The 12,233-nt window shown below is 43.1% G+C and overlaps 1 protein-coding gene across 5 annotated transcripts in view; it reads left to right on the forward strand.

The window, feature by feature from the left end:
• Positions 1-12,233, forward strand: part of FNDC3A (fibronectin type III domain containing 3A) — a 183,689-nt gene that overhangs the window by 130,148 nt on the left and 41,308 nt on the right. For all 5 annotated transcript variants that reach the window (XM_083169659.1, XM_083169660.1, XM_083169664.1 and 2 more), the window contains 2 exons: positions 218-276; positions 11,041-11,198. In XM_083169659.1, the coding sequence (XP_083025785.1) occupies positions 218-276; positions 11,041-11,198 (217 nt within the window). The remainder of the gene's footprint in view (positions 1-217; positions 277-11,040; positions 11,199-12,233) is intronic.

A 12,233-nucleotide genomic window follows, 5' to 3' on the forward strand; every position in this document is an offset into this window, starting at 1 on the left:
TTGTCTTATTTTTGGTTTCCTTCAGTAGCCTGTCTACCTGTGCGCTCTGCTACCATATTAGAACGTAAAGCTTTAGCATACGTGAGATGTTCTATATTTGTTTTATAACATTACAGACAGGATATAATTATGCCGCAATGCTTTCTAAAGAAAGATGCATAATATATATTTCACCCCCTATTAGAAACATTGACAGCTAACTTTATTTTTATTTTAGAAAAGGATGAAGAAACAAAAGCATTAGAAGCCCAACTCTCCAACATTTCCATGCCGCTGGTGAGTACTGTAGATGCTCTGCATAGATAAGCAATAATAATAATACAGGTCATCTCCGCATAGAACCTTATTACTGATTCTGATCCAACAACGATGTGATGGTCTAGCCTCTAAACTTAAGTACAAGTTGCAGTCTATAAAAAAAATTCTTAAATAATGACAGATCGAAAACTTTTTTTTGTTAATAGACCAAATATCTTTGCAGAACTTAAAGTGTGTCCCGTTCTTCTGTGTTTGTGCTTCTGCTTCTCTTACTGGGATTACTGATGGGAAGTGGACTCTTTATAGGAAAAAATCTATGATCAGGTCTGCATCTCGGATATGTTTGTAAACAGGGCTTTCACTAAGGGCGGAATTCAATCCCCGCGCCTATTTATGACAGGGGAAATATCGACGGCCGCCTATTCAATACTGTACTTTCCGAGGAATTCCGACAAAACGGATCCGACATTAAAACCAGTCGGATCTATTTTGTCGAAAACGGCCATGAATGGTCAATGGCCACCTGTACATGTGATGGGGAATATAGATTGTAAACTCCACTGGGGCAGGGACTGAAGGTTCAACTATAATCTGTAAAGCGCTGCAGAATATATGTGCGCTATATAAGAAACTGTTAATAAATAATAAATAAAATAGTAATGGCCGGATCTTGACAATCCACGTCCGATTTTCGCTGACATGCCCCCTTTTTCGACAATGGACCGGCGGAACAATGAATTACGCCTGTTGATATACTGTAGAGCCAGGTGAAAAAGGGCCAGAATTCCAACTGTCAGAATGTTCCGACAGTCGGAATCCAGAATTTAATACCCCCTATTGCTGCTTTCACACCGCAAAACCTGCTTAGACCCGGTATTTAAAACGTTTGTTAAAACGGGTAAGAGCAAGTTTAACCCCTTTCACGCCGCATGCAAATACCGGGTCTAAAGCAGGTTTTTGGTGTGAAAGCAGCATGATGAGAGGCAGGGAGGAGATAATCCCTGGACTCCAGTCACAAGCTGTGGGATGCTGGAAGGGTAAGGCTAGGGTAGGGGGTCTGAGCATAAGATGGTCCCGCTCTGTGCGGACCCAGCGCAGTGCATATTTAATGAGCAGGACCGCTCATTACATATGTACATATGTAATGAGCAGGACCGCTCATTAGATATGCACTGCGCTGGTTCCAGCGGGACCAATAGTGCTCACTGCTGCCTGGGTACCGTTTCAGACTCGTTCAGACAGCACAAAAAAAATGGGTCTGAAACGGGTAGGACCATGCTTTTTTACTGTTTTAAAATACCAGTTATTTTAAAACGGTAAATTCACACTGGACCTTTCAGACCGCACATATTACCGTTTTGAAACGGTAAAAAACAGCAAACAAGGGTAATAAGTGTGGTCTGAAAGGGGTATAAGTGTGCAAGCAGGGCAGTCATGCGTGGCTTTGAGGGCAGTGCACCCCATGATCCCTGCAGTGCTGTTCTTTCCAGTAGCTGGCAGCCCCGCCCTCACACAGCATGATGTCATATGCTTGGGTGCATCGCTGGTTCAAGGCACTTAACCCTGTTATGGTGCTGTTGTGAAAGGATCCATCTTTAGAAAAATAAAAATGCATTTTCACATTCGATTTGCGTAGACAGCCAATGGCAGAGAAGGGAAATGCCATTAGATAATAAGTAAGACTTACATAATTTTTTACCAAACTGTTGCATGATTTGCAGGTTGCTTGGAATCAATATGGAAACTGTTACTTATTGTTGACTAGTCCACTGTTAAACAGCAGCCAATTTCCCACGCAAAGTGATGGCAACCGCCTTGTGGTTTGTACTAAACTTCATAAGAAGGCTGCACATACATTCCTTTAGGCTTCTTATTATATAATACAGAGTTCTGATGATTACACTGCAAACCGTGACACACAGATGAAAGATCTGGATGTCACTTCATTACTGGATAAGGGCAAATTGCTTGTTTCTCATTTTTTGCAGAGATGAAAAGGAACTGTTCTAAGCCATGACATCTGCACTGGTTTCTCTGAGTGCCTGAGGTCTAGCAAATCCCTTTATCTAAGAAGCTCTCTCTGATACAATAACATCGGCAATAGGAAAGTGACATATACAAAAATAGGCTTATACAGTAGTTTAGGGTCTGAAAGCCATTTAGAACAAGTGTACAAGACAGATGAGTCCAAACCTGACTGCTGTGTGGTGTGCAACCAAACCTGACTGCTGCTCTGTGTGCAACCAAACCTGACTGCTGTGTGGTGTAGGCTGGGTATTCCATATGATACCTCTTTGTTTTACCACATGATGCACACAATGGCACCCAAGCTTATAATGTTCCCTTGTGTAGGTTTAGTTACATGCATCGCCTGATCTTTGCAACCCAATATGTGGCATTACTTTTGTGTCACGTTTACGCCTGCATTTATATACAGTAGAACAGTGTGTGTAGTAATTTGTGTATCCTGTTTGTACACAGTATAATATAATGAGCTATATAAGAAATAGCTTAAAAAAGCGATAAAGCGGTGATTAATTAAAATCCAGCCAATCAGCTCCTTACTGTTATGTTACAGGCTGGGTTTGGAAAATGACAGATAACAGCTGATTGGCTGGTTGTTTATCACTCTCCACTTTATCACTTTTTGAAGCTTGATACATCTGGCCCTTAATATAATATAGCTGCAGCACTTATGAATCAGATGGAGGGGTTATCATGCAAGCAGCCAATCAGTACTTGTGATAGAAATACTTCCTAACATAACAACCATTGGTGGATGCTGCCCGTTGACTGCAGGGCTTACCAAACATTGCAACAATGTTGTTTGTAATATATGTGCTGTTACTGTCATGCTTAGGTCTGTATGTGGATCGGGGTTTGAGTATCTGACTGGAATGGATTCATGACACAGTTCCTCCTCATGTAATACGTATACTAACTAGTGCCGGGTAGTTGGTGGAAACCCAAGGCAGAGGTGCAGAGCCTAACACGCTGTTGGTTTTCACCAAAGACTCAGAAGGGAGTTTTGGCTTAGCTGCACCCGATGTGCAGGTTGCAGCACTCTGTCTGGGTCTCCCAGTACTGGTGCCAGAATATAACTGGCAAATGGAATAATAGGAACCAGGGTGTTACTGGGTATCGGAGTGGAACCAATGGTACAGGATATTGATCTGGAACCAATGGTACAGGATATTGATCTGGAACCAGTGGTACAGGATGTTGGTTTGGAACAAACACAAATTTGCGGACTGGACCTGATGATACAGGGTATCGTGCTCAAACTGATGGTACAGGGTATCGATCTGAAACCGATGATACAGTATATTGGATGGAACAGATTATGGAGGCAGAAGTGCAGTGAGATGGGACTCTGCATTGGAGATGCTAAATAGGATAAATATCTACAGAATCGTGCAGCTAGGCTATGGACAAAGTTGTTCTGGGCAATGATCCATGAAGCTTCCTTTATACCACTGGCTGTCCAGTTGATTCGTTTGACAGTGTCATGTGATCGCTGGCTGACTTCTGGATAGTGTTTAGCTGAGCACTTGATCCAGACGGTCAGGACTGCACTAATCACTGATTCCAGAGGGAACTCTGGGCCTAAGTCAGACCTGATCTCAAAGCATCTTTTTTTTCCTCAAATGGACAAAACCATGTGCACTGCAGGTGGGGCAGATGTAATGTGCAGAGAGATTTAGAATTCGGTGAGGTACAGTATGTTCAAACTGAAATCTAAATTGCCCAGAAACAAAATAGCTCACCCAAATCTAAATCTCTCTGCACATGTTATATATGCCTTACCTGCAGTGCATCATGGTTTTGCCCATTTGAGGAAAAAAATGTTCTGGTATTAAAGAAACGGTTAACCCATTGCCAAAGTTGCTGTGAGCAATCCAGCGGCACTCACAGCGACTGTTCTTTTAAGTTTAAACTGTGAGCAGCGCTGGCATATACTTATGGATATTTTGAGAATCTCTCACAGCAACGTTAGCACCCAAAGGGTTAATAAAAAGGTTTCCTTGGACATTTTCACACCTATTTTAACAAATGTCCTTGGCACTCAAAGGGTTAAAAGAAAAAACCCCATGGCATTGAGCACACTGCAGAGAGAAGAGCATACACAATACATTGACATGATCGCTGCAGTTCAGGTCCAGCACTGCCAGCTGGACTGCATACACTCCTATAATCGGACGTATGAAGGCTTCACAGACAGAGAAACACTAGGATCATTATTAGTTTGGAAAAAAGATGTAACAATTAGTAACACAGTTACTGCTGCAGATTTTATGCTGAACAGACTTCTCCGATAAATCTGGATATCAAACCCGGCAAGAAAGATGGCAGAGGGAAGTCAAAATCAGATGGGTAGATTAGAATCGTGACATGCTGGCTGCATGTGATCAGCAATGTGGATAACCACTGCTAATTCACCAGTATTCGGCTTCACGTCTCCTTGTCTACGTGCAATAAAGTTTGGTATGTACAGTATTTAATGCCTAAATTCATGCATGTAGCCCAAAACTGTAAGGTGGGGTTCGGCTTGGAACATGGGCGTGCCTGAGATTGCATACCACGACCAGAAGTGAGTGAATCTGGCTGAGTGGGGCCTGTAATATTAGACCGCTGGCGTCTGTCGCCCCCTTGTACTGGCACATTGTGATTGAAGTTACCAGGGGTGATGGCTAAGCGGACAGTTGATTGAGAGAACTGTTTACACTGATGCATTTATTATATAACCGGGATGAATACAGCCATGACTGGAAGCAATTTCAGCTGGAATATGGAAGTCGCTGGTTTGGCGAGTTTTTTTATTTTAATTTATTGTAGCAGGTATTTATGGAGCCACAGACACAAGTTGAGTTTCCTATCCTGAGGTTCTGAGTGTATCCTGCTGTCGATATGCTTCTTCTGTTTATCGAGCTTCCGAGTAGCCCTATTTTTACACTGCACAAGCGCAGGAAGTGAGACGCCGGAGCCAATGCAGCTGCAGTTAGAACCGTACTTGCAGGCTGAGGCATGCCCTGAAATGTTTGCTGCAGGCCTGTGCTTTTTCACCACGTACCGTAACCAGTCAGTGACCGCCACCACAAGACCATCACAGCAGGGCGACTTAGACACATACAGTTGGTTATTAAATGGTTTAACTGCGCAGAAATCAGGCCCACAATGATATATACAATACTTGTACTAATATATAATAGCAATCTCATAGCATGCATAAAATATATATATATATATTGAGAGCAATAAACAGGTCCATTAAGTTCAACTTACTATATGTTATCATTGTGGTGATGCAGAGGAAGGCTGCTGGTTCCAAAGACTTATGCAGGCATTGATTATGTATGATGACATACACATAGACTTTCATATACATTAATAGAGTGAGCAAAATAAATGTTATAACGAGATGGGGGGGTACGAGGGGGGTACGAGGCCTGCGTATGTGAGTTCAGAAAAGAAAATCACGTTTATTACGTTGTATACTCTGCAATGGTCACAGTCCTTGTAGGCTTAGCACAGAATATTTATGTTTATTATCACTAATTCTTAAAAGAGCTCTTACATAGAACAAATGTAGATCTAGTACAAACTCTTTACATGGAGCAGTTATACACCTTATATACTTGTTAGTAGGCAGGGCCGGCGCCACCACTAGGCAGCCTTAGGCATTTGCCTAGGGCGCCGGCCACTGGAGGGCAGCAGTTTGGAGCTGCCCCCCACCCCTGGATGGAGGTGAGCAGCGCTGGTTGCAGCCACACCTCCCCCACACCCCCTGGAGCGACCCGGGCCCGCCGCATCACCCGGCAAGCCCCCCCCTGCCGCAAGGCCAGCGCCGCATCGCAAGGCACTACCCCCCCCCCCACGTGGAGCAACACAGGTGAGTGCCGGGGCGACCCCCCTGGGGAGCGGGTGAGCGATTGAGCGCCGGGGCGCCCCCCCTCCCCCGCCTGGGGCGCTCTGGTGCCTAGCCCCGGCCCTGTTAGTAGGGTTTAAAACAGCAGATTTTCAATCTATCATGCTTGTGAATCAACCTGGACCAGATTCATTTAACTCTTAGGTGTCCTCTTTGTACTACAGGTAAAGTGATGTAGAAGTGAGCCCCCTAGTGGTGAAAAAGTATAATTAATGTGATCATAGTGTTCCCTCTAAGCTTCTTTTGCAGGGTGCCGCACCCTGCCCTTTTTAAAACCTCAAAATGCACCCTGCCCTTTTTGTGTGTGGCACTGTGCACCCTTACACTGCTCCCCACTGCGCTGACATGCCGCAAAGAACTTTCGGTGTATGCCATCATGTGTAATGATTTTGGTGGGTGGTATAATGTCTAAGAGGCATTACAGTGTTTGCCATAATGTGTAATTGTCATTACGACAGAATATGTAATGGGCATAGCAGAGAATGATCATGTTTAATGGGCATACACCTAGTGCAGTGTTACATTTTATATATATATGTTTTTTTTTTCTAATGTAAATTTCTAATATAAAATCTGCCCTCCTGATTGGAAAAAGGGCCCTGTCTGGTCGCATGAAGTAACTTGGAGAGGCATGGTAGTTGAGATATGGGACTGTAATTAGAAAGAGAGTTAGGAACAGCATTGTGTTTTTTTTTCAGAATGGGAGTAATAAGTGCATGCTTGGACAGAGAAGGAAAGATACCAGTAGAGAGAGAGAGGTTACAGATTTTAGTTAAGTTTGGGATAAGCACAGGAGACAGAGCTTTACTGACTTGTAAGGTATAGGATCAAGAGGAGAGGTAGTGAAGTATTAGGAAGAGAAGTGTGGATACTTCATTCTCACTTGTGGGGTCAAATGACGAGAAGGTGCCAAAGGGCTCAGGAAAGGAAGTGAGCAAGTCACTGGCCGAGGAAGAGCGTGTGATTTCATCTTGGACTTTATCAATCTTGTCCTTGAAGGAAGCAAGTTCTTGTGCACTGATAGGGATACGGTCATTGGGTCACCAGCAAGTTGTTAGACAGTCATTCGGTCGACATGGGTTAGGTCGGCAGGGTCATTAGGTCGACATGGGTTAGGTCAACAGTGAAAATGTCGACATGGGGTTTTTCACAGTTTTTTTGAGTCGACGTGCTGGCAGCCGGTATTCCATGCCCTACCATCCACTAGGGCATGATGGGAGAATAAAATAGTGTGCGTAGCATAGCGAGGCACTGAGCCCGAAGCATGGCATGTGCAGTGAGCCATGCGAGGAGACGCGGTGCACTTTAACCTGTGTCCATGTCGACTGTGTCGACATCCAGGTAAAAAAAAAAAACAGTGAAACCCCATGTCAACCTTTTTACTGTCGACCTAACACATGTCGACCTAATGACCCTGTTGACCTAATGAGGATGCCACTAAGACTATTATCCACTCATGGATCATATCCAGGCTGGACTACTGCAATCTCCTCCTAACTGGTATCCCTGACAAATGCCTGTCTCCACTGCAATCTATCCTCAATGCTGCAGCCCAGCTCATCTTCCTCACCAAACGCACTACCTCCACCTCCCCTCTCCTACAAGCCCATCACTGGCTTCCCTTCCTTTTCAGAATTCAATTCAAACTTCTCACACTCACTTACGAAGCCGTCACCCACTCCTCTCCCATTTACATCTCTGACCTTATATCCCTTTAAACTCCTACTCGTCTCCTTCCCTAAACTAACACTTGTGGGCTCTCCTGCTGACTTATTACCTCCTCCCACTCCTACCTCCAAAAGTTTTCACGTGCTGCTCCCTTAAGGTGCCCATACACTAGTAAGATTTATCTTCAGATCTGGCTGGTTGGAACAAAAAACATGGTTATGGATGAGTGACAGTTTGTTAGTTTTCCAGCATTTCCAAGCAAATGGTCAACTGTCATTTGCTCTCATCCATAACCATGTTTTTGTTCCAACCAGACAGATCTGCAGTTAAATCTGCATGTGTATGGCCACCTTTACTCTGGAATTCTCTACCTCTCCCCTTCAGAGACTCCACTTCTACACAGAACTTCAAACGGGCTCTTAAGACCCACTTCATCACCAAACCCAGCAAACTGTCCTCCTAACCTTCTGTTCCTTGCCCTGTCTACCGCCCCCCATGCATGTCGACCTAATGGTGTTGACGTAATGACTGTCTAACAACTTGCTGGTGACCAACTGATCCACACTGATATTATCTGGAGGAGGAGGGAGGGTAAATAAGTGATTTAAATTTATTAAAAAGTTTTTGGGTTTGTGGCATGTGAAGAGATGAGAGATCAGAAATAGTGATAGGACTTAAATGTGAGGAAGTCACTTGGATTCTGAGGTTTACACCACTGATGTTCTAATCTATGTGATTTTGTATGGTGTTTTGTTAATTTAGAGTACCACGGTTGGCATCTAAGCCTACATGGATTGTGAGGAGTACCTGCAGCAACTCCATCAAGGGCTGTTGATAGAATCTAGTACAGGTGGGATAAAGGTATCTCAGGACAGGCAAGTGTAGAAATTGGGGAAAGCAGTTGTTGCAGAGAGGTAGAACGTTTCTAAAAATCAATAGTGTTTGTATTTTTGCAGGTTTCAGTAGGCTTGCGTGATTTAGATTTTACTGAGTTTTGAGTAATGGAGGAGATTGAGAAAGTGATAATGTGATCAGAGAGAGGGAACGGAGTGTTAGTGAATTCACAAACAGAGCATAGCCTGGTGGATACAAGATAAAGGCAGTGACCCTCCTTATGAGTAGAGGAGTCAGACCATTGGGTGAGGCCAAGAGAGCAGGTTACAGAAAGGCATTTGGAGGCATAAGGACAAAGTGGGCTGTCAGTAGCGATATTGAAATCACCCATGATGACTGTGGAGATGTCAGAAAATAAAAAAATGAGGGATGAGAGGTGAAAACTCCTGATAGGGTGAACTTTAAATGATGTGAATGTGAGTTATAGAACCAGTAATATTCCGACACCCCTTCCATTACGGGTATCAGGCCTGTGTGTAAAGTGGAAATTACCATGTTGACAGTGCTGCAGGGGAGGCTGTGTCTGATTGTGTGAGACAAGTTTACGTAATAGCCAGCAAATTGAAGTTACCAGAGATGAAGAGGTCCTGAACCGATGTTAATTTGTTGCAAACAGAGCGTGCATTCAATAAGGCACATTTTAGTAACTTGGAGGGTGATGGCAGAGATGTGATATTTATGAACTTAGCTAAATTCAGCATGGATGGTGTAATGGATAGCATTACTGCCTCACAGCACTGAGGTCATGGGTTCAATTCCCACCATGGCTCTATCTGTGCGGAGTTTGTATATTCTCCCCGTGCTTGCGTGGGTTTCCTCCAGGTACTCCGGTTTCCTCCCACAATTCCAAAATAAACTGGTAGGCTAATTGGCTCCCAACTAAATTAACCCTAGAATGGCTGTGTGTGCGTGTACATGTGGTAGGGACTATAGATGGTAAGCTCCACTGGGGCAGGGACTGATGTGAATGTTCATATATTCTCTGTAAAGTGCTGCGGAATATGTGTGCGCTATATAAATAACTGGTAATAAATAAATGTATTGTTTTGACTCAGCTGAATGTGAGTGGGGCAGGTGGCTAGGGCCTGGATACATCACCAGCTAATAAAAGCAGAAGAGCTAAATAAATGTTGGTGGAGGTTTGTGAATGTTTGGTGTGGTGGCAAGTTGTGGATGTGAAAGTACATGTTGAGAAGCAAGTAAAAACCTCATGAGTGTTAAGAAGAGGGGAGTGAAGAATGGAAGTGGCAATGTGCACAGAGGGGATAGTTGTAGGGGTAGTGTAGGATGAGTACATTTTGAAAATATTTCCATTGGAATTTATTGCACACTATTGCTGCTTTCCTACAGCTTAGGACAATAGATCTTATTTAACTGAACAAAGAGAGATTTATCAAATCAGATAAAGTACCAACTGATCAGATTCTGGGGTAGATGTATGAAGCAGTGATAAGGGAGAAGTGGTCCATGGCAACCAATCAGCACTGCAGTAACATCTATAATTTGCATAATATAAAATTATACATTGCAGCTGATTGGTTGCCATGGGCCACTTCTCTTCTGGCTCACTTCCCCTCCCTTATCACTTCTTAATACATCTACCCCTCTGTCACAGCCTGTAAACTGACAGAATCTGATTAACTGGTGCTTTCTCTCTCACCAAGATTTGCTAAATCTCAACCCAGGGCTGTTTAGAGCATTCTAGTGCCCACATATTATTTAGGCAACAGAATCTCCAGAGAAAATGAATTCTCCACCTTTGTCCTTGCTGACATATAAAGCCTGGGCATTGTCTCTTCATAATGCCTGTACCATGATATGTCACCTGTGCATACATACAGCAGGCGGCACACTGGTATTTATCCATCTCCTTTACTATCACATTTTATACTACCAGGGGATATCATGTGAAGGGTAATGTGTTAAGAAGTCGCCTATTAAAACCAATCCGCTTTCTGGAAACATTTATTACGTCCACTGCATTAAATAATAGGCCGTATCTGATTGGTAGCCATGGGCAAGTTCTCCACGGTTTCCACTGCTTGATACTGTACATCAACACCTAATTCACCAATGGATTTTGTGAGAGGAATGGAAAGTTGCAATGTATGCATACACACATATCATTTTGAAAGATGGGGTACACTTGTGTATATATATAATTGCATGAATAAAGTGCATGTATTTTAGGGCAGTTCTGCATGCGTAAAGCGAGTGCTCAGCTTTAAGGGTTATTGCATTGTAATCTTAGCATTTCTGTCACCGTTGAATGTATACTGTGTGTGTCATTGCAGGTATCTGACATTCAATCAAGATCGGTGATACTTTCCTGGTCGCCACCTTCCCGCCTGATCAGCGAGGACAGTGATGGGAGAAGCACCCCTGAACTTTACACCTATGACATATTGTTATCAAGCAGTGGGAAGGATGGCAAATTCAAGGTTGCATATAGGTTTGTGCACATTGAAAAAGCCGTTATTGGAACACCTTATTTTTATTAGACTGCCTTTTCCTTAAATATAAGTCTTTAAGTTATTCTTGGTTTTTCAGACATAACTGCATTGATTTAGGACAAAGATCACATTTGTGGCCCTTTACCACCTATACATCTTCAGAACACCAGGGGGGATTTGCTCTTTTACCTAAAAGCACATATTTTCATATAGTGTATGCATGTTTATTTCTATTTGCCTTACACGTGTACAATGTGATTACCGGACTTTACTACTAAATAGCTATTACTTCCTTAAGTCCAATCCTCAGCACTACCGCTGCTGAGATTTTTATTCCACCGATGATGTTGCAGAGGGGGCTGGGCCTGATTATAACTGGCTGATGTAGGTTATTGGTCGTCCTGTGGAACCAATGTAAACATTGGGAAGAATGCAGCTGTCCCTGAAATGAGGCATCAGTTCTGACCAGTATACCCCACAGCCAGTGACTTTAGTGCAGTCCCAGTCTCACATTATATAGCCAAATGCTGTTTACAATTAAATAAATTTGAATTAATCTTAAAAACATAGTGTTTTTACATATTTAGGAACTGGGTTTGGAATAAAGGGTTAACACTATAATGTTACGAAGGTGGGTTTCTTTTTTACGTTTTATTTACTGGACTTAGATCTAAACCATAGTCCATTGGGTTCAGTTTAGTCAAGCAACTCACTTGAAAGACAGAAGCCATTTGTTTCCCCAAGGCAACCTCTTTAATTCTCCAGATCATGTCCATTACTAGAATAGTCATTGGTGGGCCCTGGTCAGATGCCCTCTCCAATAATGGCTATACTCATGATTTTGAAGCCAAAAGCATGGACACCAAGAGCCACCTTGACCAATTCTTGCGTCTTTCATTATTTCCAGTTACATGTGAAAAACAAATGCTGAATAGCTTCCCTCCATAATTCAAGCAAAGCTAGAACTGTCCAGTACATGCTCCTCATTGTCTTTGGATCCATGTGTTGTAACACAAGTTTTGGCCAGTAGAGGG

The sequence above is a fragment of the Crinia signifera genome, chromosome 2 (genome assembly GCF_055691185.1).
Source record: "Crinia signifera chromosome 2, ASM5569118v1, whole genome shotgun sequence".
NCBI classification, from domain to species: domain Eukaryota; kingdom Metazoa; phylum Chordata; class Amphibia; order Anura; family Myobatrachidae; genus Crinia; species Crinia signifera.